This window comes from Chrysochloris asiatica, unplaced genomic scaffold (assembly GCF_000296735.1).
Source record: "Chrysochloris asiatica unplaced genomic scaffold, ChrAsi1.0 scaffold00354, whole genome shotgun sequence".
NCBI lineage: Eukaryota > Metazoa > Chordata > Mammalia > Afrosoricida > Chrysochloridae > Chrysochloris > Chrysochloris asiatica.
The window spans coordinates 2163792-2190902 of record NW_006408872.1 but is presented as its reverse complement, the minus strand read 5'-3'; the positions used below and the strand labels follow the sequence as shown (position 1 = coordinate 2190902).

General features: G+C 45.7%; 1 protein-coding gene across 1 annotated transcript in view; it reads left to right on the top strand.

The window, feature by feature from the left end:
- The first annotated feature begins 13 nt into the window (after positions 1 to 13).
- The window catches only part of WNT3A (wingless-type MMTV integration site family, member 3A), a 106915-nt gene continuing 79817 nt past the window's right edge, over positions 14 to 27111 (top strand). The window contains exon 1 of the mRNA XM_006876122.1: positions 14 to 122. Coding sequence (XP_006876184.1) covers positions 52 to 122 — 71 coding nt within the window. The 5' untranslated portion in view covers positions 14 to 51. The remainder of the gene's footprint in view (positions 123 to 27111) is intronic.

Here is a 27111-nt window from a genome sequence, read left to right as displayed (position 1 = left end):
GCCCGAGCTCTCGGGGCGGACTCCCGGCCCTCTGCGCTCTCCTGCCCGGCGATGGCCCCGCTCGGATACTTCTTATTTCTCTGCGGCCTGAAGCAAGCGCTGGGCAGCTACCCTATCTGGTGGTAAGTGAGACTTCCCCTCATTCGTCCCGGCTCCTGTCCCGCCCCCGAGCCGCGGTCCCATCGAGAAGGGCGCCCACGGTGGCCCAGAACCCGTGCCCTACTCCTCCCGATCCACTCCCGCCGCGGCGGGTTGTTTTCCTTGGCAGCCAGTATCGACTTGTTTGGGCCATGCTAAGACAAGGGTGTTGGGTCTTCCGGGGGGCTTTGATCCCCCGACCTATTGACTGGTTAAGAACTTGACGGTCCCAGCTGCTCCTGGCGTCGGACGGACGGGGCAAGCCGTGGTCTGGGAGAGGCGGGAAGAAGAGTGGGCACCGGCGACACTGACGCCAAAGCGACGGGCTGCCCGAGGCCAAGAGAAAGGCGAGAAAAGATGGGAAAGCAAGAGGGAGGCGGCCAGGAGGGGAGAGGGAGATTACAAGAGACTTTCTTTAAGGACCATATCTTTCACACACACACACACACTTTAAAACAAAGTTGGTGAGACAAGACTGAACAGCTCGCAGCAGTGAAGTTACGTAAAGACAGCTGGGACCGGGCCGGGAGGGGTGGGGAGCCGGCGGGGTGCTCGGGCCTCAGGGCCTCCATGGCTGCTGCCTAGACGCGGGTCTCTAGGAAGCCCCCATCCTGGACCGTGGCGGTAGGAGGGGGATGTCAGAGAGATAAGAAAGAAAAAGAGGGTTTGAGAACCCTTGAGTGATGGTTCCTAAGACCCCACATGTAAGAAGATAGTTGCTGGTTTTTTCCCCCAACCCCTTAAGACAACGCACATTCAAACTAGACCCTCGGAAATCTGGCAGTAAAAGAGCAGACCAGACAAAAAAAAAGGGGGGGGGCAAAGGATCCCAACTCTCTGCACATATTATGGGGGGATGGGGAAGTTGGAGTTACCCCTTTAGGGCGTCCTTTTAGACACAGGCAAACATCACATATAGTCTTAACCCCTACTGTCATCTCATGCAGGAGGGCGCTTCTTGAAGGCCAGGATTTTCCGAACCAAACTTGGGGGTGGGGGTAAGAGGGGTCGGAGGCGGGCACCGAGGACCAGGTCTGGCAGAGAATGATGACCCAAAGTTGAAGAGAAGCCTCCCCACAAACACGCACACCCCCCTCCAGGAACCCTCTCTGACAGCTTGCCTGGAATTATAATAATTACGCCGAGGGGAAGGAGTGGGGGGAGACTCAGCAAACCGAAGAACATTTAATCCGATAATAATTTTTCTCTTCGTCGAGATAGTTCGGGAGCAGGGGCGCCCGGGAGGGGAGAGTGGGGCCTGTCCGCAGAAGGGGGCGCTGGCGGGCGACGTGGGAAGACCTGACCTCGGAAAGGCTGCAGGGTGGCGGGGTCGCTCAGTTAGGACCCTGGCTCCGCTCATTCCGCGCCCGCCTTCACAGTCACACGTTGCGGCTGCGCGGCACCTGCGCGCCCGGGTTGCCGCCCCCAAGCGCGGTCTGAGGCTGGTGTGCCTGCTGGCACGGGGACACTGACGCCTGCCCCGCCAGCCGCAGGGAGGGAGAAGGGAGCGTGTCCGAGATCCCGGTCGGTCGGCCTTGCTTTCCGAGACCAGGCTTCTAATTAGAACCCGCCGCCGCATTCCTGGGCCCACAAGGAAGCGCCTTCGCCCCCGCATGCCTCCCATAAAGAAGGGCCCTGTCACCAGCTTCCAGGCTCCCCCACGCTGGGGATACTGTCTGCCCTGAAGGTTCCTGACCTTGCACATACACACATACCTATACAAACTACTCTTTTCACCTGCGCAAAACGTGTTCTATATGAATGGCCCCTGAAAGATGCATTTTCCAGGTGAGATGGGAGGGGCCAGGAGAAGGGTTGAGTCCCTTAGTAGTTCTTCACTCCACCCTTCTCAGGAATCCCCAACCCCATTACAGAGTCTGAGGGAAAGAGCCTGTGTTGGACCCCATCTAATGCTGATAGGGGTGGAGTGGTAGGACGGTATCTCCTCTAGCCACACTTCTCCCTCAGTGAGAATTTGACCCTCCTTCTGTGTTCGCCAGGAGCTATCCTGGCGCAGTGGGTTGCCCATTGGTCAGCGCTTTCAAACCACCAACCATTCTGCTGTTTCTGTAAAGATTTTCAGTCTCAAAAACCCTAGGGAGCAGTTCTATTCTGCCCTATAGGGTTGTTATGAGTCAGAATCATAGGCAATGGTGTCCTTTTTCTCCATTTCCTCAACAGAAACTTCCTGAGTGGACACTGGCTCTCTAGGGATTAGATCCATCCACCCCTCTTGTTTCTCTCCTCTCTCCCTGAGTCAAGACTGCATGGGAAGGACACGTTCTCCCAACAACAACACACACAAAGACAGAATAGAAAGATTCACAAAGAAAGAACCAGAAAGACAATGGGAAGGAATCAGAAAATGAAAATCTGCAATGACAGGTGGCATATAGCATTATACAATTTAATAAGGAATTTTTTTTTTCTGTCTTCATCTATACCTACTTCCTGGAGAGAGAGCTTCCAAATGCCATCTCATTGTTTCAGGAGAAAAAATGCCCCTGGTTATTTCATCATCCAATCCAAGAATCTTAGTAACTGCTGAAAGAGGTGGGGGTAGGGGGCTGTAGTGTGCCAGCAAAGGAGCAAGGGAGGAAAAGAGACAGCTGGAGTGACCCAGACCACTGGGCCCACTTCTTTATAACTTCTCACCTAGTCTTCAGCCTTCCTAATTGGTGGTTTTGTTTCACCTTCCTTCCCTAAAACAAAGCCACACGCCTCCTCAGTCTTTCCAAACAGGGTCCCAACCCCAGGCCAGTTGTATGTAGCCTGTCCATTACTGTGGGACCAATCGCATATGAAAGTGAAACTGACCAGGAACTTCCTCACCTGGGGAAACAAAACAAGGAAACAGCCCAAATCAGGGGCAATTAGGCTTTTGAAGTTAGTGTGGCTCTTGGTGGGAGGGAGGGGGCGAGGAGAAGGTGTCACTGGCAGCACTATGTGGGAATTTGAATGGCCTCCACCTCCCCAGGATGAGATGCTTCAGAGTCCAAAGTCACAGATTCAAGGCACCGGCAAGCTCCGGCACAGAGCAGAAGGCTCTAGAGTAGAGAAACCTCTAGGAGTGATTTTCTAGGCTCCTGTTGAGATTTGCAGAGGTAAGATCCAGAGGAGGAGCCTCAGTGCAGCTAGGGCCCTTCCAGGACCTACAGGGGTAGTGAGTACATCCCAGTGGCAAGCTTGAAAGGGAGACACCACCTTCTACTCTCCTCCTCTCTTGATGGTGGTATTTGTTGCTGTTAAGTGGAACTCTTTAAAACTTCTCCATAGGCTTTTCAAGGCTGTGACCATTCAGAAGCAGATCACCAGGCCTGTCTTCCAAGGCACCTGTGGGTGAATTAGAACTGCCAATCTTTCAGTTACTAGCCCAGTACTTAACCATTTGTACCACCCAGGGATAGTCCATCCTCCTCTAGTCAAGCAGGACTCTTGTTGAATTAGACTAATGGGAAGAGTCCATATTAACATGGGGTGGGCATTGGGGTTTGGAAAAGAAAGCATACACCATCCTCTACTTGTCACATGGAACAGTCAGAGCACAGTACAAAGCATGGCCTGGGTGGTGTGTTTAGGACTAAAAGCCTGCCTCTCACTCTCAATGGCCTACCCAGAGTTTGAGAGGCTAGCTTGTCTTCTCTCCCCAAGTCCAGTGTACAGACCATCCCTAAGCCAGTCCATCCTTCTCATCTGATATTTCAAGACCCTATAGTAAATAATCCAAGAAGCTGGGTTATATGAAGAAAAATGTGGCATCAGGGTTGGAGGAAGATTCATTAACAACCTGTGATATGCAGATGATACAACCTTGCTTGCTGAAAGTGAAGAGGAGTTAAAATACTTACTGATGAACATCAAAGACCACAACCTTCAGTATGGATTACATCTCAGTGTAAAGAAAACAAAAATCCTCACCACTGGACTAATAAACAGCATTCTTATCAATGGAGAAAAGATTGAAGTTGTCAAGGACCTCGTTCTTCTTGGATCAAATATCAACACTCATGGAAGCAGAAGTCAAGAAATCAAATGATGTACTGCATTAGGCAAATATGCTACACAAAACCTTTCTAAAGTGTTGACGAGCAAAGAAGTCAGCTTGAAGACTAAGACGCGCCTGACCCAAGCCGTAGTATTTTCAATAACCTCATATGCATGCAAAAGCTGAACAGTGAATAAGGAAGACCATAAAATAATTGATGCTTTTGAGTTATGGTGTTGGAGGAGAATATTAAAAGTACCATGGACTGCCAATGGTAGAAATTGGAAGAAATACAGCCAGAGTGTTCCTTGGAGAACAGCATGGCCAAACTTCATCTCTCATAATTCAGACATATTGTCAGGAGGGACCAGCTGGAGAAGGATATCATGTTTTGGAAGGTAGAAGGTTAGAGAAAAAGAGGAAGACCCCCAGCGAGATGGATTGGCAAAATTGTAGCATCAATGGGCTCAAGCGTGGCAACCATTGTGAGGTTGGCCCAGGACTGGGCAGTGTTTTGTTCTGTGGTGCATAGGGTCTGTATGAGTTGGTACCAACTGGATGGCACCTAATAACAACAAATGCCCATTACCCCACTGTGGCACACTCCTGGCCACACATCATTCACCTTGATCATTGTCCTTTGTTTGCTGCTATAGCAAACATATTACCCTATGAGTGGCTTTAACAAACAGAAATATATTTTCTCACAGTTTAGGAGACTAGAAATCCAAATTCAGGGTGTCAGCTCTAAACAAAGACTTTCTCTGTCTGTTGGCTCTGGACGAAGGTCCTTGTTTCTTGAGCTTCTGCTTCCTGATTTCTTGGAGATTTCCATGTGTCTTGGCATCTATTTTACTTCATCTCTCCTCTGCTTTCTTGTTTAATCTCTTTTATATCTCAAAAGAGATAGACTCAAAACAGACCTACACTAATCCTTTCTCATTAACATGACAAAGGCATTTCATTCTCAAATGAGATTATAGCCACAGGCAAAGAGGTTAGGAATTACAATACATAATTTGGGGGGGCACTATGCAATCCATAGGAGTCCTGGTGTGGCGCTGTGGGTTAGTGCACCAGACTGCACAGCCATTTGAACTGCAAGGTTGGCGGTTCAAGCTCACCCGTCGCTCCTTGGAAACCCTGTATAGGGTCGCTATGGGTCGGATCCGACTCCACGGCACTTAACAACAACCACATGCAATCCATAAGGAGCTCTGGTAGTGTTGTGGTTACGAGTCGGGCTGCTAACCTCAAGGTCAGCAGTTCAAAACTACCAGCCGTTTCTGTCAAGAAAGATAAAGTTTTCTGATCCCATAAAGATTTACAGCCTCGGAAACCCTATGCATGGTCACTGAGTTGGAAGTGACTCCATGGCACATAACCACCACCACCATTCAATCCATAATACCCTCTCAGCCCTTAGGTTCTCCAGTCTAATATCCACATTGCCATACTTTCTAAGAGACCCAAGTAATGAAATGGCATTGCACCTATATTCACTGGCCTGCCCCCTGCAGCTGACACCTTCACCCACAGGCCTAAAGACCCTGGTTCACCAGCTTCACCTCACTAGGGCCCCTTGCCTGCTGCCTATCCATCACCAGTCCCTGAGACTGTACTGTGGAGCAGACTGTCACCTCAGGCAACCCTGGCAATAATTAGTGGCCTTTCCTCTGCCCTAGACTCCTACAGACTCTTAGGTGCTCACCTACAAGTCCTTCCTTTGCCACGTTACTGAGACAGGAACTCTTCAAAGCTTGCTACAAGTCCCTTGCAAAGCTTTTGAGGCCCTTCAAGATCTTTCATACTCCCCAGAACCCTATGCTGATCCACATACAGTTTTCTCTTATACATGGGTGGTCCCCATTTGTCCCAGTCTCCCATGTCTGCCTGGAGAGCCCCTCCTCACTCTGAAGGGCCAGCTCAGCTGTCATCTGCTCCCTAATCTTCGCTCCCTAATCTTGCATACCCTGCAGAGTGGCACATCCCCAGGCAGAGCATGGTGAGGGCCTCTTTGTAGTCCAGACACAGTGAACAGCAGGTAGCTCTTCATAGAGGTGACCCTTGGAAGGAGAGGCAGGAATAGGACATGTGGAGGAGGGATGCACACATATATGGGAGGTGCTGGGACTGGTGAGCAGTGACTGATGAGGAGCCAACTGGAGAAGCACAGATGAGGACCTGGGCACTATGCAGGAGTCTGCGATGTCAACCAGAGCCTCGTGCCTTCATGATCCCAAACCGGCCCATGTGCAGAGACCAGGTTGTTGTTGTTGTTGTTATTATGTGCTGTGGAGTCAGCTCCAACTCATAGCGACCCTGTACAGTGTTTCCGAGGCTGTAAATCTTAATGGGATCAGAAAGCCTCATCTTTCTCCTGCAGAACAGCTGGTAGTTTCAAACTGCTGACCTTGCGGTTCGCAGCCCAATTCGTAACCACTACGCTACCAGAGACCAGATAGACCCCTGCATTATGAACTCCAGGGACACTGGGAGAGTTGCCTTCACAGAACCACTTTGTACCACAGAACCACAAAGACCAGCATCCATTATATTGCCCCTTTGAAAACCCACCATGGCAGAGCTCAGAGCTGAAGAAGAATACCTCTCATCTCTCTAACTTGGCTTCTGGAAACCGCCATGCCTGATGTGGATCTCAGCTATAGCTGCCTCTTCATTTCATATGACTTGGGTTTTTGTTATGTTTTTTAATGGTTTTATGCTTCATTGGCATAGCCTAGGATTATTTTTAGGATAAAGAAGTATAGTCAATGATGAATACAATCTGGGAGCAAAGAGGAACCATAGAAATCTCTTTTTGCGTGAGTGCCTCCATGGAGAGGAAACTAACTGGTCACAGCTGAGTTCCTTCAGCAAGCTCTATGGTCCTTCCTTAGCATCTTTGTGGGCCAACAGTTGCAGGCCCAAGCAGACTAATAGACCAGGTGTAGTCTGGGCTCGTTTGCCATTGGTTTCTAAACACATCCGAGGGAATTGATGCTCCAGGGGATGGTATGGTGCTGACAACCTCAATTCTGATGGATAGGTATGACTTGGAGCCTACAACTCCCAACCTAAGTGCTCTGGAGACTAGCTCATTTCCAAAGATCCCTGTAAAGATGACATTGTTGCCACTGCGGCCAGTGAAAAGCATTTACCTCCTTTGTCCATGAAACTTAACCAGGGTGACAAAATGTATGGTCTTCAGACTAGAACCCTGGATAAATAAGGACAGAACAGTGTGTCACTGCTTACAGATGTCACTACAGGCTGGCAGTGCTACCACATTTTTATTGTATTTGCAATAATGGCCTGCCAAAAAAAGTTGTTTTTTTTAAGTCTCTCACTAGCTACTTGAGCAGCACTTTCCACAATTGCCACACAAACCTGGGGTCTTCAAGTTCAGCCCCAAGCCCACATGAGTCCCTGCCTTGTGGGATTTTCTCACATAACTATGGTCCTACTGTCATGTTGGGTTTTGAACTGAAGGCAGAATCTGTATTTTCCTCTTAAAAGCACACTTAAAGGACTGTAGCTGCCTAATTCTGGAAGTTTAGGGGAAGCCACTAATTTCTTGTGTCCAAAATGCTGTGAGGGGACGACTGAATGTCCTCGAGGCTCAAAGGGACATTTGTAAGTTACAAAGAAGCAGATGCACCTCTGTGTAGGAAAAGCCAGGCATGGACTTAGGAGTCTTCAAAGCAGAGAAGGTCTAACCACTATTCATGGGTTGAAAAAGACCTGTGGTTCTCAAGAAAGGACTTGACAATAGCCCGACCCACTCCCCATGACCACCTGCTGTCCTGATCATCCTCTTGTTAGGTCTCACTGACCCCACGCAATGCAGTTTACACCAGCTCAAGTCACCATCATGGGCAGGGTTTGCATAGTGCTAAATGTAATGGTACCAGGCATGCCTTTGCCACATGCTATGTGCTCTGTGCTTCCACATGTCCTCCCAGTCTTCCACCTCACAGAGTCAGCCTCAGGCTCCACCACTCCTAGGCATTCTGTACTTACACTCTCAGCCTGTTGTCATCCTCACTTGGCCTGGACACTCAGCTAGACACCTCACTGTTTGTCTAGGTGAGGCACTTCATGGCATTTCTTCTGTTTCTTCCTTTGTAAAACAGACACATGTGGTACCTGTGTCATTTGGCATCTGTGTTGTTAAATGAAGATGTTCCTTTCCCTTCCTTCCCTCTACTTCTCTGCATTCACTTCACCCCATATCTACTATGTATGGATTTTAAACTTTACAAGTGGCCTGACTCTGGGAGATGCAAGGACATAATGTTTAGTTCCCTTGGCCCCTGAGGCTCTATGTCAATGGGTTGTGCTGTAGAGATTGGTGGGCAAGTAGAAAATGCTGCCTCAGTCTCCCTCCTTGCCTCCCCAGTGAGACAGCTGAAGGTGTCGCGCTTCCACATTCCTTCCCAGCTAAACGTGCCGCCACCGCCAAGGGAAGCAGGCAAATGTGTGGCCGCGGGCACAGGGAGCCTCTCTGCCCACCTGCTGGGACTTGCTAGAAATATGTGTCAGTAATCCAGGCCCGACTCGGGAGGAGGGGTGCTGCCAGGGCTCCAGGCAGGACTATAGAGCTAGCTGAGAAGACACAGGGCCTGGCATGGGTCCTGATGGCCCTTCCCCACTGGCTTCCTTTCTGGGTGGAAGGTGCTCAGCTCCCTGCAATGCCTGGGGCAGACAGACAGCATCTTGTGAGAGTCCTTAGGGAGGTGCAGGTCCTGAGCCACCAGTTACAGAAAAGAGCAGACAGATCCCAGAGGACGTCACAGACAGCTTGTACCCTCAAGAGAGTCCAGTCCAGGGAGAGGCCTCCTTTTCCAAAAGAGGACAGACTGCTCCTGTCATGTAAGATGGCCATCATTTGAGTAGAGCCATGGAGAGCCTTGATGGGAGAAGATGAAGACTCCAAGCCTGCAGGGAAGACTGCCACACCCAGGAGCCCACTGCAGGGAGTGAGACGGGAGGGGAGGAGGTTTGCCCAAGAGCCCTTCAATGTTTGCAGCCCTTCTGAGGCACAGATAAACCCCACAATTCTAGCAGAGAGCAAGGACGATATGATCTTCTCTGTGAGCCTCAGAGAAAATATGGTCCAATCACCTTGTGTTAGATGGAGAGACTAAGGCCCGGGAAGGGGAAGGGCATAAGAGCAAGCAACTAGACTAATAACAGAGCTGTCTGTCAGGCCAGGCCAATGCCACTGACGGTGAGAACACCACCAACGGCTGCCCTACCTACTCATAGAGCTTCTCTTTCATTGCTCAAATGAATTACTGCCCATCCCCATATGTACTACTCGTTTGCGCTAGAGGCAGTAGAAGACTTGCAGGGCTGCAGGTAGTGCATGCTAGGCACACAACTCACTCTTTCCGCCTGTGTGTGACACTGCTTGACAGGGAAACCATCCTGAATACCAGAAACCAAGAGTTCACCAACCCTACTAGGATATGCCATAGAGCCCTCTCAAGCCTCAGCTTCCTTTTGCCAAGTGGCATTCTGATTAGGTGCTCTTGGACTCTTTTATGACCTGGGACTCCAGAGCTACATCATAGCATGGTGAAAGGGACCACCTGGGGCCCAGCTCTTTGTCCCAGGGCCTTCCTTAAAGAGAGCTGTTTACATCCCCCTGTTCTGCTGCGTGGTGACTGCTGCCCAGTGACTGTAAAGTTCATATGGGAGTCCAGGCAGAGGCTGGGCACCCGACCTGCCCCTCCCTCTTTCCTGCATGTCCCAGCCAGCACCTCCCTCCATGTAAAGCAGGATGGTCTGGCTGGGTGCCCGCCTTCCCTCAACAAGAGGGAAGAAAATCATTAGTGCTTCCAGGCTGAAGGTGTGCCTTCCAAGGCATCAGCAGTCCCCATCTGGGAGACCATATGGGGCCCATTTCCAAAAACACATTTGTGCACATCCTAAGTGAAGGTGACCACTTTCCTTAAAAACAATGTATTTCTAAAAAGACAACTGATATGGCATTAATGAAAACCTGGAAGGAAAGCAAATCCGTGACTTGACTGGCTTCATGTAAGCATTTCCCTGTGCCAAAGTCTTTCGTTCTTCACACACAAATCTGTTTATAATCTCAAAGCCAGTAGGCACACCAGTATGAACTGTGCTTCTTAGGGCACCTCCATTCCTCCAGTGGCTCTGTGTCTCTGGGTCTACTCAGCACCCATTTCAGAACCCATACAGCCTCCACTGCAGACCTGTTCCTACCACCCACCTCTCAGCTGCACAGACACCTCAAGGGAGGCCTCTCTACATGAGGGATAGTTGCCCACTTCAGCAGAATGGTTGCCTCCTAGGAACCTCCTCCTCCCCTGGGCAGCCAGCAGGAGAGGAAGTCAGTAGATTCCTCACGGAGTGACTCAGGGTAGCCAGGTGCGATAGTAAGAGGAAGGGGTGAGGCAAGATGGGTTGAGCTTCTCACTCCTGCTGCTCCCCAAGCCCCAGGGCATGTTGGCATTCTCCCACCTGGCTTTTCCCTAAGGCCATGAGAAAAATAAGGTGCACACCTGAGCCCTCTGCCTCCTAGACAGGGTTGGCTAATCCCTGAGCTCCCTGCCTGCTAGAACTCTTGATGACATGAGGAACACCATTTCCAAACTTTCCTTCCAAATGGGAGGGCCTATGGGCTCCTGTGTCACCCTGGCAGGGGTCAGGGCTTTGTCATGATTAAGACAGAAGGGAATGGTGGGTGTTGAATGAACAATGGCTGACTTGGAATTCCCCTACCTGAAGAGGGGTGTGTGTCTTGTGCTGTACTGTGCCCAGCATTCCCACTAGCACTGCCACTCACTCATGAAACACTAAAAAGGTCCTTCCTCTCCCTCTCTGGACATCAATTTGCACACACATGAAAGAAAGAGGTTGGAGGGTTCATTTGAAACCCCAAAAATCCAGGCGAGAACTGAGGCCAAGTCCTGGGGCTTCATAAGGAGCTGGGTCCATGTTTGCCCCCAGGACCACCACCCCCAGGAGCACTGATGTGGGCAGGAATACCCCCTGACAGTCATGCAGGGTCCATAGTCACCCTCCCCTTTCTCTGAAGCAGACAGCTCCCCTTTCTATCTGCATCTCTTCTGAAACATTCACTTATCACAATTCTTCCTTCTGCTAATTGCTGGCTCCAGAGAAGGAGACATGGGCTTCCTAACATCCTGATGTGATTGCATTCAGCAGTGACATTCTGGGGCCCATCCAGGAGGAAGTAGAGTTCCCAGTGCCCCAAAAAGATAGGTGTGAACTACAGGCCGGCTCCTGGCCCTGACTCACAGTTACGTGGTGCAACTCCCTTTACGAACTCAAAACTCTGAACTCACACTCTAGAAGAGCAGCTCTTTTGATGGCTGGAACTTTCAAAAACTGTGGGGTCCTAGGATCTGGAACTAGAGGACAACCTTTCACTATCACACTAGAGGACTTGGGCTATAAGAAGTCTTGGAAGGCTTGTCATCTACAGAGTGTTCTGAAGTCCTAAGATAACCAGGCTGGAAGCAGCCTTGGCAGTCCTGGTATCTGGTGCTTCTTAACATGAGTGAGCTTCTGAATCCCCGGAGGGCTTATTGAGTCTCTGCCTGATCCACCCCCGGTGTCTGACTCAGCAGCTCTGGGTGGGGCCCAAGAAGGTGCATTTCTAGCAAGTCCCCTCGTGCTACTGATGCTGCTGGCCTGGATACCACAATTTGAGAACCCTGCTCTAGGTTCTGTGGCCTCAAGTGTTAGCGGAGTAAATTGAAGCTCAAAGAGTTCTGAAAAGTCAGGCCAAAGTTAACCAACAAGGTGATGATAACACCTAACAGTGACAACAGTGATGGTTAGTTGTGAGTCACTGCACATGCCCTTCTCAGTGGACTTTCTGTGCTGGAAATAATGTGTATAGGACTAAGGGACATCTGTAATGTTCCATTTCTTTCATTGAGTGCCTGTGACTGCACAGGCTTTGTTTTATTATTACAGCATATGTCATATCTTAAGCATTTTCAAATGTTATTTTGTGTGCACTGGTATTTAATAAATTCCAAGTGATCCCTAATACACTAGAAAGGGGAGGGTCTTTGGAGGCAGATGGATTCTGGACCCCCATATTCTATACATACATGAACACTCTGACCTTGGCAGTTTCTCCATACCAAGCTCCATCCCCTCATCTGCATGGTTCCCATGCTGGGAGGGCTCAAGGGAGACTTAAAAAGTCCAGACCTGTCCACAACCCCATATACAAGGTCATTTTGAGCTCCACTGGTGTTCTCATGCAGACTGAGGGGCTGTGAGTAAGCAGAGCACTAGGCAGAGTGCCAGCAGGACCACATAGGATGTGTACAGTGAGCACATTCGACAGTTGGAGGAGGGAGCAGTAGCCGAGGAGTTTTGAAGAAATCATTAGTTTTGGAGGATGGCACCTGGGTGCTATTAGAGGAAAGGTGTTGGTGACAGGTTGGTGATGGTGGCAGTGACACCAGTCCTCAGAGATCACACACTGAGGACCACAAGCTTAACAAGTCAGATTGTTTCAGGGAGCCTTTTCGCCTCCTAGAGGATCTGACCTCTAAAACTCAGAAACCCAAAAACTACCGCTATTGAGCCAATTTCAACTCAGAGTGACTCTACATAGAGTTTCCAAGACCTCAGAGCAGCTGGTGAATTTGAACCACAGACTTTGCATTTAGCAGCCCAAACCTAACCTATCACACTACCAGAGTTCCTCTGGAACTCAGGACTGTTGTTATGTGCCATTGAATTTGTTCTGACTCTAGGAACCCTATGCACACTGCTCGGTCCTTAGCTATCCTCACAATGTTTGAGCCCATTTTTGTTGCCACTGTGTCAATCCATCTCACAGAGGGTCTTGTTTTTTTCTCTGACTGTCCACCTTACCAAATATGATGTCCTTCTCCAGATACTGGTCCTTCCTAACAACATATCCAATTATATGAGATGAAGTGTCACCATTGTTATTTCCAAGAAGCATTCTGGTTGTACTTCTTCCAAAACAGATCTGTTCATTCTTCTGGAAGTCCTGGTACATTCAATATTCGTCACCAACACTATAATTTAAATGCATCAGTTCTTATCTGGTCTTCCTATTCATTGTCCAGATTTCACGTGCATATGTTGCTGTTGTTGTTAATTGCCATAGAGTAAGTTCCGAATTATTGTGACCCTTGAATAGAGTTTATAATGCTTTTCAAAAAACATCTTTGCAAAAGCAGAAAGCCTCATCTTTCTCCCACAGAGCAATTGGTGAGCTCCAACCAATTGTGATTCGCAGTTCAGTACTTATCCTATGAGGTTTGGTTTGGGCACCCCTTAGTCCTCAAAGTAGCATCTTTGCTCTTTAACACTTTAAAGAGATCTTTTGTAGTAGCTTTGCCTGGAGGGAGAAAAACATTGTGGGCAGAGGAGAAGGGAGATGGCAAAGACCTTATTTTCTGCTGCTATGTCACAAGTCATCACAAATGCAATGCCTTAAAGCTGCATTCGTTTATTAGCTCACAGTTATGCGAATCAGAAGTCTAGCTGAGCTCAAAGTTGCTGAGTCTGGAGGTGCTAGGAGAGAATCTGCTTCCAACCATATTTACCATTGTTATGGGAACCCAGTTCCCTACTGTTGGTGGGGCCTCACTCAGCACCTACAGGCCATGTCTGATACTATGATGTTGCCTCCTCCAAGTCCTCTCTCACTTTGAATCTGCTGGACTGCTTCTTCTGCTACAAGTGGAAAGCTCTGCATATAAAGCATGTGTGTGATTAGATTCACTCAAAGTTGACTGATTAGTGACCTTCTTTACAGTTGATTTTACCAGTATTTCTATAAATGTCTGTTTCTGGTCCAAGAGCCAGTCCAGGAGCCCACATCATATTTGTTGTAACTATTTTGTACACATAAAGCCCTTGTTCTGGACATGGGTCTATAGGTACTGGGAAATGCCAACACTGGGATGAGGTCTCTTTGACCACATTGTTGTTATTGTTAAATGACTTTAAGTCATTTCTGACTCATAACAACCCTATATAAGGTTTCCAAGGAGCAGATGGTGAGCTTGAACCTCCAACTTTGTGATTCAAACCAACCTTGCAGTCCAGTGCTTATCCTACAGCACCACACCATTAGAGTGGCACTTTTAGGTGAGGAGACCCTGAAGGTGCTTTGAGCCTCATCCTTCTCACAACCTAACCATCATCCAATATTTGGTTTTGGGGGTAAAAGGGTCTCAGATCTGGCATAGAATTGGTGCCACTTACCTAGTATAGCTCCTGATTTCTGTGGAGACCCCACCCCTCCTCTCTTCCTGAAACTACCAGTCCTAGCCCAAAGTTTGTCCCTCTTCCTCCTAAAAAGATGTAAGAGAAAGGAATCATGAGAGTGAGTCAAAAATTATTCCCATTCTGACTGTAGAATTTATTTTAATCAACTTTTAGAAAAGACAAATCATTTTTAGACATAATCACCTGGATTTTAAATACACTTTGTCCATCTGTCAACAAGCTTTCATATTCCCTTGTTTAAAAATGTTTTAGGCTGAGCTGCAAGCCACAAATGCAGTTGTCTTTACATCTTCAGCAGAGGTTAATCTTCATCCTTGAAGGGCTGCTTTAAGAAGACCAAACAGGTGAAAATCTGATGGAGCAAGATCAGGACTATAGAGAGAATGTTTTAACTCCTCAAAACGAAATTTTTGCAGAGTGTTAGTAGTGTGGACAGAGGTCTGTGGACATGCATTGTCATGCAAGGTCACAATGCCCTTGGATAGCAGTCCTCTGCGTTAAATCTGAAGTTTAGGCTTCAGGTCTTCAGGGAACATCTCCCTGTATTGAGCACTATTGATTGTAGAACCTGTTCCTGACAGTGGCCCTTTAAAATCCAGAAAATTATAAACATCAATTTTCCAACTGATGATTGACTTTTTTTTAAAGCTTTTGTTGTGACTTGAGTAATTATATAGGAGAACAATGGGTTTGCACTCAACCAATCATATTTTGTTTCATTGCAATGATTATAATCCCCTCCATGCACCATCAGTTAACAGTATTTGCCTCTATTCCCTCTTTTTTTTTTTTTGATGTACACAAAAACACACAGGAATATATAATCATTTGAACATTTGAACAACCGAAGGGTACATATATTTTGCAAACCAGCCTCCAGCCTGCCAGCACACAGACTTTTTCTTTCCATGAGTCTAGCGTCCTTGGCTGCTTTGTCTCTCCATGTTATCACCTCTGCCTCCATCTCTGATGTTACTGCTTCTCTGGTTAGGATCACATGTTCCACTCATGCTCTTCCCTCCTGGTAGCCCTAAGGTCCTCTGTTTCTGGAATGAAAAATTAACTAGTCTCTCCTTTTTGTTACACGTCTTCTACATTTACAGTTGTGACAATCACAACTAGTCATGAAAACAGTTACTCACTATTGAATCAAAAGAATCCTATCCCCATCTCCTTTCATCAGACCCATCTAGACAAAATGAAAAGTATTCATTAGTGATTCCACCTTCTCCCTTACACTCTGAAACTAAATTCCATTTTGAAAACTTGTAAGCCAGCCACTTCATGCTTTTAGAGCCACCCACCCACCCCCACACAATTTTTAGGTAGCCAATGTCTAAGTTGCCCATCTCTATCAACCCTGTGTACTGAGGAGATAGGCTTGATCCTTGATGCAAAGACTCCTTCCTTCTTGATTGCTATTTTGAGCAACTACATCCATAAGCAAAGGTCCAGTTCACCAAATTGTAGCAATTTACATTTGCTTCCTGTATCAAACTTCTTTATCTTCCTCTTGTGGAGTTCTGATCATTAAGCTAGCCAAGCTAGGTCAAATGGGTACTATCTGCAAGTTTAGACATTCTTGTGCACCTCCCCCTACTTCATATCAGCTGGACACTTTACTCTCAGCTCTAGCCCCCAGTGGCTAAGTCAGTGTCCATGGGCTCAGGAGTTCCCAAGTCTCCCCAAACTTTGGACCAAGCAGCCCTTCCTCTTCTCTCTCTCATCTCAAGGTCAAAATTAGTCTATGGATTATGGTCAAACTCAGCCCATGTCTTCTTTACTGCCTTTCCCCCACTTCCACTCACAAGTATACCAACATGGTCACCAGTGAATTTACAAGCTTGCTTGTGGGTTCCCTTTGAGTTTCAGTGTTGGAGGGGGGTTTATCCTGAAGGGCCCTGATGACTTGCTTTGATAGTTCTCAGGCAAACAGCTTGCTTATTCTTGTAATAGGCAAACAGTCTGCACTTTTTTTTTTTTTCTTTTAGCTGGTGGTCTTTCTTTCAAGAAGTATCTTCTGTTCCTCTAGCTACTCTGGGTTGGTCTGTATGTCCTTCCAAGTGGGAATGTCCCACCTCGGAGGGTCTGGATTGGACTCAGGACTCTACCTAAGGCCCCATATTCTATAAAGACTTGACAGGAAGCCTATTTCATGGGCAAATTCTAGAACCCCTTTTAAGTTATAGGCTGAAGACAGGCTTCCAACTGTTCTGTAATCATATTTCCCAATATTTCTTTCTATCCCACTTAAATGTCTATTTTGCAATCGTAGGCATGGGAAATGATCGTTGACCTTTGAACTTTTTCTTGGTTGGCGATTGAGAATGTTTCCATTCCATACTCTGCCATGTAGTCTTAGGTTCATAGTGATGAGTCCATGTCTCATTACCTTACTTTGAGTACTGGTCCAAATTTTGTTTGCAGATGTTCAAACGCTCTGTTTATGTTCTTCCATGAGTTGTTTCAGTACCCATCTCACACAAACTTTACTAAACCCAAGTCTATCATGGATTATTTCATAGGCAGAGCCATGGCTGATATGCAAATGATTTGCCATATAATCACTTGTAGATTGACAGTCATTTCACCTGCACGCTCCATGTTGTCATCAGCCATGGACATGGATGGACACTTTAATATAAACAGAGTGCAGATAATTTTTTGACTCATCCTCATACATGTTGCAATTTTCCAAGTATTGATTCTTTTGGGTCATCCACTTTGGATTAAGGAGCCCTGGTAGCATAGTGGATTACGAGCTGGGCTGCTAACCACAAGGTCAGTAGTTCAAGTTTACAGTGGCTCCACAGGAGAAAGATGAGACTTTCTGCTCCCATAAAGATTTACAGCCTGGGAAACCCTATACAGGGTCACTATGAGTCAGAACTGATTTGTTGTGGGCAACATGGGAAGTATAAGGTGGACCTCCCACCCCACTGTAGAGTGAGCCTGGTCATGGAGCTATTAGCCATGGGGATGGACACCTTGAGATGGTCAATGTCACTGAGCCAGTTCCTTCTGTGATAGCAAGAGACTGAGTCAGAGTTGGAATGAGAAGCTCAGGCACCAAGCTGAGACAAAAGACTTTTTCCAGTCTAAATCAAGTGATCTCCTTCCTTTCCCCTTGTTCTGAATATCCAAATCAGCCAAGGAAAATCAACTCTGGTGGATATTCCTTCTCAGGGTACTTCATTGTCCCCTGCCCCAGCTGGGGCCCAGCTGCAGCAACAAAGGAGGGAGCAACCCATTGCTCTCAGAGCCACCTTCTCAGAAGTGCTCTGAGACTACAGCCATGACTTGAAAACCTGTTCCTGGCATTTCATAATGAAAATTTTCAGACATACAGAAAAGATGAAAGAAGTTTGCAGTGAATACAGTTTACACATCTAACCACCCATCCATCCATCTTATTTTTTATGCACTTCAAAGCTTGCAAGTATCAGTCCACATTGTCCCTATACACATCTGCATGTACCTCATTAACCATAGTTCAACATATGTTTGTGGCTCTTTAACAAAGATCTTATGTGAAGTATCAAATCTAGACCTGGTAAGTGGAGTGGAGGAACCAGAACATGGCAGGCCACCACACCTGGGGCAACCAATCTGACCTGGTTTAAAACATGAAACACCCTTATTATTGTTGTTGTTAAGTGTTGTTGAATCCATTCTGACTCATAGCAACCCTGTATAGGATTTCTTAGGAGTGGTTGGTAAGTTTGAGCCACCAACCTTGCCATTAGCAATTCAGTGCTTATCCTACAGCACCACATCAAGCCCCCTTGTTGTTGTTGTTAAGAGCAATTGAGTATGTTCTGATTCATATAGACCCTATATAGAATTTCCAAGAAGAACCTGGTAGGTTTGAATGGCTGGCCTTGTCCTGGACAAATTGGGAACTTGTCACCCCAGCCTCACTGCCATAGTAGCTGGAGCCCCAGGTATCTCCAAGGGCAAAGTTTGAAAACCAGTAGCCTGACCTCTTTGGTCAACTCCTTGATCTGGCATCCATCAAGGCCCGGCAGAACCTGGCTGCAGTGATTCTTTCTAGTTCTGAGGCAGAAGGAGCCTGATGGGTAGACAAAGAGGCCAGTCAGAGGGACATGGGAAACTCCATGAAAACTGGTGAATTGCTATGGTTTTTAGGTGCCATTGAGTTGGTTCTGACTCACATCAAGCCCATGCACAACAGAACGAAACACTGCCTGGTCCCAACCCATCATCACAATTGCTATGTTTGAGCCCATTGTTACATTCACTTAGTCAACCCATCTTTTAAAGATCTTCCTCTTTTTCATTGACCCTCTGCTTTACCAAGTGTGATGTCCTTCTCCAAGGACTGATCCCTTCTGTTGACATAGCCAAAGTACATAAAATGAAGACTCACCATCCTACCTTCTAAGGGTCATTCTGGCTGTACCTCTTCCAAAGCAGATTTTTTTGTTTTGGGAATACATTGCGTATTCAATATTCTTCTTCACTGATACCATAATTCAAAGACATTAATTCATCTTTACTCTTCCTTATTCATTGTCCAGCTTTCACACACATATGAAGCAATTGAAAATACCATGATATGTGTCCAATGGATCTTAGTCCTCAAAGTGACATCTTTGCTTTTAAACACTTTAAAGAAGTGTTTTACAGCATATTTACCCAATGCAATACATCATTTTATTTCTTGTCTGCTTCCATGGGTGTTGTTTGTGGATCCAAGTGAAATCAAATCCTTGACAACATCAGCGTTTTCTCCATCCAGCTTAATATTGCTTACAGGTCCAGTTGTGAGGATTTTTGTTTTCTTTATATTGAAAGGTGTAACCTATACAGAAGACTGTAGTCTGTTGTCTTCATCAATAAGTACTTCAAACCCTCTTCATTTTCAGCAAGAAAATTCATGTCGTCTTCATATTGCAGGTTGTTAATGAGTCTTCCTCCAGTCCTGATACCATGTTTTTCATATAGTTCACTTTCTCAGATTATTTGCTTATAACTATGATGAAAGAATACAATCTTGACACATATATTTCCTGATTATAACCACTTCCCTTCTTTTCAAACAAATGCCTAAGTACTAGGTTCCACATGAGCCACAATTAAGTGTTCTGGAATTTCCATTCTTTGCAATGTTATCCATTATTTGTTATGACCTATATACTGTTGGACGCCTTTGTAGAATCAATAAAAAAGGTAAACTTCTTTCTGATATTCTCTGCATTTAGCCAAAATTCATCAGACTTTAACAATAATATCCTTCATTTCATGTCCTCGTCTGAATCCAGCTTGAATTTTTGGCTGTTTCCTGTCAATGCACTGCTACAACCATTTTTTAATGAGGAGTCTTGGTGGGGCACTGTGGGTTAATGCACTGGACTGCAAAGTCGCTTTGAACCACAAGGTCAGCAGTTCAAGCTCACCAGTTGCTCCTCGGAAACCCTAACCAGGGTTGCTATGGGTCGGAACTGACTCGATGGCACTTAACAACAACAACAACATTAATGATATTGTTTAATAATTTCCATATTCTGTTGGATTGCCTTTCTTTGGTATGAGCACAAATATGGATCTCTTTCAATTAGTTGGCCCATCTTCCAAATTTCTTGGTATAGACATGTGAACGTTTCCAGCATTGCACCCATTTGTTGAAACATCTCAATTGATTTTCCATGATTTCCTTGTTGTTGTTGTTAGGTGCCATCAAGTTGGTACCAACCCATAGCAAGCTTATGCACAACAGAACGAAACACTGCCCAATCTTGGGCCAACCTCACTACTGTTGCCACGCTTGTGTCCATCGATGCCACCACTTGGCCAATCCATCACATTGGAGGTCTTCCTCTTTTTCTCTGATCCTCCACCTTACCAAACATGATATCTTTCTCCAGTGACTGGTCCCTCCTGACAATATGTCCGAAGTATGAGAGATGAAGTTTGGCCATCTTGGCCTCCAGGGAGCACTCTGGCTGCACTTCTTCCAAAACAGACTTATTGGTTCTTTTGGCAGCCCATGACACTTTTAATATTCTCCTCCAACACCACAACTCAAAAGCATCAATTCTTCTATAGTCTTCCTTATTCTCTGTCCAGCTTTTGCATGCATATGAGGTTATTGAAAATACCATGGCTTGGGTCAGATGCACCTTAGTCCTCAAGCTGACATCTTTTCTCTTCAACACTTTAAAAAGGTCTTGTGCAGTATATTTGCCTAATGCAATACATCATTTGATTTCTTGACTGCTGCTTCTGTGAGTGTTGATAGTTGATCCAAGAAGAATGAAGTCCTTAACAACTCATTTCCTAGAGCCTTTTTTTTTTTTTTTGCCAATGCCTTCAGTGCAGACTTCTTCCTTCAAAACCACTGGTCTCATATGCTATTTCTTGAAACTTGAATATTGATCCATTCTTTGTGGTTCCATGACTCTATTCCTTCCATCTTCTTTTGATGCTTCCTGCATCATTCAATATTTTCCCATTGTTGTTAAGTGCTGTTGAGTCGATTCTGACTCATATCAAGTCTGTATGGTATGTCTGAGGAACGGGCTGGTGGGTTTGAACTGCCAACAGCAGGACTCCATTTTTCCCATGTTATTGTTATTGTTGAGTGCCATCGAGTTGTTTCTAACTCATAATGACCCTGTGTAGGGTTTCTGAGGAGCAGCTGGTGGGTTTGAACTGCCCACCTTGCACTTCACAATCCAGTGGTGATCCACAGCACCACACCAGAAGTCCATTTTGTCTATAGAGTCCTTCAATATTGCCAGTTGAGGCTTGAATTTTGTCTTCAGATCTTTCAGCTTGAGAAATACTGAATATGTTCTTCCCTTTTGGTTTTTTAACATCAGGGCCTTGCACATTTTATTGTAATGCTTTGTTTTGTCTTCTTGAGCTGCCTTTTGAAATTTTCTGTTCAGTTCTTTTACTTCATCCTTTCTGCCTTTCACTTAAGCTATTCTATGTTCAAGATCAAGTTTCAGAGTTTCTTCTGATATCCACTTTGGTCTCTTCTTTCGTTTTTGTCTGTTTAGTGACCTTTTGCTTTCTTCATGTATGATGTCCTTTGTGTCATCCCACAGCTTATCTGATCTTCAGTCATTAGGATTTAATGCATCAAATCTATTCTTGTAGTGATCTCTAAATTTAGGTGGGATATACTCAAGGTTGTACTCTGGCTCTTTTGGACTTGTTTTAATTTTCTTACGTTTCAATTTGCACTTGCATATGAGCAGTTGATGATCTGTTCAGTAGTCAGATCTCTGACCTTGTTCTGACTGATGATACTGAATTTCTCTGTAATCTCTTTCCACATATATAATCAGTTTGGTTCCATCTAGTTATGTCAATGTGTATAATTGGCACTTATGTTGCTGAAAAATGCATTTCCAATGAATAAGGCATTGGTCGTGCAAAATGCTACCAGGGGATCTCTGATGTCACCAAGGTCAAAATTTCCAGCTACTGATTCTTCTTGTTTCCAACTTTAACATTCTAATAATACACTAATTCTAATACACTGATTATCAATGCATCTTGATTGCATGTTTGATCAATTTCAGACTGCAGACATTGATGAAAGTCCTAAATTTCTTCCTTTTTGGCATTAGTGGTTGGTGCATGAATTTGCATTATTATTGTATTCACTGGTCTTTCTTACAGGTGCATGGAATTATCCTACCACTGACAGTGTTGTGCTTTATGATAGATTCTGGAGTGTCCTTTTTGACAAGGAAAGCATATTCTTCTACTCAGTCCACAGGAACACCTCACCTCCCTCTTGTGTTTCTCCCCTCATTAGAAAATATCCTCCAAATGCATTAGGTAACTGGCATAGGTGGAGGCCCCAAGATGAACAGGTCCTTAATTCAAATCAGGGGCGAGCTCAGACTAAAGCCAGCCAAGTGACAAACTCTCCAGGTAATATGGAGAGAGTGTATTCTTTGATTCACTGTGAAGAACTGTCACCCACAATGCCACTCCATTCTCCTCATGTCCTGAAACATAGCCTGTGCCCCATAGGTAACACTTGTTCCAGCACCTGCATCCTGAGCCTTCATGGGGAGCTGAACCCATAAGCCTAGGGACTTGGGTCCAGGTGGGGAGAGACATGCTCAGTGAACATGGGAGATTAGATTGCTAAGGGAACAGCTGGCATCAAAGTGAAGAGTCAGGGGAGTGTGAGACCATGATAATAGACCAGTCTCCAAGAGAAGAAAGAAGCAAGCCAGGAAAGCAGAATTGACCCAGCAAAGGAGCAGAAAGCAGACATCCTGGGAGTCAAGAGGGAGTGTGCTGCCCAACACATTAATGGCCGCCATAAAGCCACTGGACACACAGTCAGAAGCAGAGCAGAGAAGTAAGACAAGGGGTTTCACAACAATTGGAAAGTAGTGATTCTCTTGAAATGTTTAGCAATAAAACATCAGATACAAGGGAATTCACTGGAAGGAGAGTTAAGATCTAAGGGAAGCACTTTGCTCTTTGTGTTGTAAAGACATAGAGCCATGTGCCATGCACATGTGTGCACTGATAGGTGACCTTCTGCAGAGGCAGAGTCTAGATGGGGGCTGGCCCTTTAAGAACCAGACCACCATTGTTCCAGAAGGGAAAGGATAAGAAACAGAGGTGGAATAGGGAAACCTGAGGGAGATATCACCTGATGTTTCTGGGTTTTGACAAATGAGAGTCTGGTCCAGGTTGTTGAAGAGTACAGTTTGTTGTTAGTTTCTGTCAAATGGGTTCTGACTACTGATGACTTTACATACAAATGAATGAATTGTTACCTAATCCTGAGCCATTTTATCTTATCTGTATCTTCTCCCTGCTGGGCCCCTCCATTCTCTCCTGCTTGGAAGCCTCGATCTCACACAGTGGACCTCTGTTTCTGGGCTCACTAACGCAAGTTCTGTTCAGGGCCTTCCCCTCCACTGGACCTTCTGTTAAGCCACCCAGAACTCAGCCCTCCTTCTTAGATATTATCAAACACCATGATCAATTGGTATAACATAGTCTACAAAGACAAAAGTTATAGATTCTACTTTGATGATTAGTGACTGGGATCTTAAAAACTCATGAGTGGTCTAACATGCTACTATTGATTTCCGTCCAGATGAAAGAAGAATTATGAAAATTGAAGACACTTGGTAACAATTAGTTCAGTAGACTAATGGACATGTGAACATCAGTCTCCATGACCCTGAGACCAGAAGAATTAGATAGTGCCTGGCTACCACTACCAACTGTTCTGAAAGGGATCACATTAGAAGGTTCAGTATAGAATAGAAGGAAATACGGGGGAAAAAAACTCAAAATTATAAAAGAGAACAGGCTTACTGGTCACTTAGAGACTGGTGGAGCCCTGAAACTATGATTTTTGGTCATATTTCAGGTCTGGAACTGAACTCTCCTCCATGGCTCATTTTCAGCCAACCAATAGATAGCTATATAGGAGGGGTAGCAACATTCATGAAGTACACACACCATAGAATCGTCAGTCATTCAAGAGAATAGGGCAGCATTTACCCAAGAACAAAGTTCAGAAGTATTGGGAAAGAAGGAATGGAAGCAGGAAACAGGGAGGAAGTGGGATGACTGATGTTATATTGAGAGAATTTTAGTCAATTAGATGAAACAAAATGTGTATGAACTATTGAATATAAAACTGATGATCTTCTCTGTAAACCTTCACCCAATTCACAATAAAAGAAAAAGAAAAAAAAACTTCAATCCCCGAGTCAATGTGAGAGACCCTAAGAGATGGCAGTCACTGAAGTGGCTAGTCAAAAGGCAGATATAGGCGCCATCCCATAGAGGTCAGAACACAAAGAGTGAGGGAAAGAACACAGAGGTTCTTCTCAGAAAGAGACCCCTAAACTGAGCTCCACTGTGAGAAAGAAGCACAGTGGGTGGGTCAAATAGGGAAGGATGTTCACATAACTGCATTGGCACTGGCCATCTCTAAACATCGGGACCTGTGGGACTATAGGTTGGCCATTATGGAAGAAACTAGGAGGTCAGGCCTGGTTTGATACCATTGACCCTCAAGCAAGTCCTGGTAGGTGCGTGCCATATTAGGAAAAGAGATGTGGACTCCTGCAGACACCAAGTGTGTCTGGTCAGGAGGTTTCAGTGCCTCACTCAGGATCAGGGAGACAGGGAAAGAATGAGCAACCCCTAGGGCTGCACTTCCCTTGGGCACACTGCGGGTGAGGTCTCTGTGGACATCCCAGATGACAAAAATGATATGGCCTGTCTATAAATGGTGGAAAGACGTGGAGTGTAGAGGATGCTGGTTGGATATCCATTTGCATGTGTCCTTGCACAGTTGGCAGGAGAAGGAGCTGCGCAGGCAGAGCTCAGTGAGTGTTGTAGAGGAGGCACCAAATTGAGCAGGGCTCAGGATGGCTACTAGGAAGTAAGGAGTTTTGATATGATGCTCAGTATGGGAGGGTTTCCAAAGCCTAAGGAGACAAGGCCCTTCATGGAGAAGCTCATGGAGGCATACGTGGGAAAGTTAAGGAAGGCAGTTGGTGTGCTGGTGCACAGGAGCCTATAAGATGTGAGAGGTGAGCAAGCTGAGAAGACCCAGAGTCTAGCACATCACTGGCCACTGGAATGGTCCATAATGATGCAATATTCTCTTTGAAACCTCCAACCATTCCTGGGCCAAAGTGTTTGGGTTTTATGCTTCAAGGTGAAGTAAACTTTGAAGGTTTTTGAAACAGAAACAGAAGGATAGTAGTATTTTTCATTTGTATTACTACAGGGTAGTAATACATAAAAGGAGCTCTGGTAGCGTAGTGGTTACAAATCGGGCTGTGAACCTTAAGGTCAGCGGTTCAAAACTACCAGCTGCTCCGCGGGAGAAAGATGAGGCTTTCTACTCCCGTAAAGATTTACACCCTCGGAAACCCTGTTCAGGGTCGCTATGGGTCGGAACTGACTTGACGGCACTTAACAACAACAACAACATTACTACAGGGTAGGGTTGTTTTTCTGAGACTGAGAGACAGTAATTCACCATTTCCTACTACTCTCACTGTTGCTAGATAGAACTCAGTTAGACTCAAGATAGGACTTACTAAATGTCAATATAATAATGTGTGCAGCTTACTGGGGATTTTTCCAATCCTTTTGGGAGGTACATAATTCTCCAAGCAAGATAGGATGTGCTGCATAGAATTTACCCTGAGGGATTCCAGTGAGGCATCAATAAGGTTGTCTTGCCATGGTTTCCCCATCAAACAAAAGAAGGGAAAACAGGCTTTCCCTCCTGGAGTCCACAGGAGAAAGCCACCAGGGGATAATTATATGCAGCACTGGACCTTTCTCTAGGCTGAAGTCAGAGCCAGGATGAGTGACTGGTCACACTGGGTAATCAGAGAAATGGAAGGAGACTAGAGTCCCTGAAGAGGAAGAGGAGAGAGAGTGGATACTTGTTCCCCTGTGAGAGAAGAGCAGACAGGCAGAATTACATGAGTGAACTCAGTTGGAATCTGTTTACTTCTCTGTGGAAGCAGGTATCACCTGATTTCCAGGGACCTTTTGCTAAAAAGTCACAGAATGCTATTATCCTTAATCTCATTACCTACTCAGTTGTCTCTTCTGTATTCCTGGATCTTCTCTCAGCATAACCCTGAGGTCCAGAGGCTCTTTGCACCACACTCTGCTCCAGAAAACCCTGCAGGTCCTTTCTGATATCAGTAGCTGCATCCAAACAGAAGATGAGAGGCTTTTCCAGCCCAACCTGAAAAGCAGTTGCAGCCACTCCATCACTTACACAAAGCATCCATCAATGGGTGTGCTAAGCATCGAAATGGAAATCAAAGACCAAGAACAAACACAGTGTTCTACTCTGGGAAATAGACACATCAATAGGTGGTAAGATTGGGTAGATACACTGACAGGCAGTCATAACCCATGGAACTGAATAGACATGTCAACAGGCAGTCATAACAGCATGTCACCCAATGAACTGGGTACACACATCAATAGATAGCCATAGCACTATGCCACCTTTGGATTGGGTAGAATCCTTAGTAAACAGTCATAGTGATATGTCACCCATTGGATTGGGTAGACACATCAACAGGCAATTGCAACCATGCAGCTCAATTAATTTAAGCAGACACATCAACAGACAGTTATAATCACATATCAACTGTCAGATGGGATAGACACATTGACAGGAAGTCATAACCACACATGAATAGGTAGTCATAACAATAGGTTACCTGTTGGATTGGGTAGGAGAATCAACAGGCAATTGTAATAATACGTCACTTATCAGTTTGGGCAGACATATTGATAAGGATATTGTTAAATGATTGAAGTCATATATCAACTGTTACAATGTTACACATTGACAGGCAGTTGTAACCACACATCACCATCAAATTGGGTAGACAGTTGACAGGAAGTCCTAACAATTATGTATCCTTTAGATTTTATAGATTCCTTGCAGGCAATAGTAACAATATGTTACTTGTTGGACTGTTAGACATATCACCTCTGGCATGTAGTCATAACAATTTGATTCTCTATTTAATTTAGTCAATACATTGACAAACAGTCCTGTTGGGTTGTTAGGCACATCATTTGTCAAATTGGGTTGATGCATCAATAGGTAGTCATATCGAGGTATCACCTGTCAGAATGGATAGACACATTGAAAGGCAGTCATAACCATGTGTCATCAC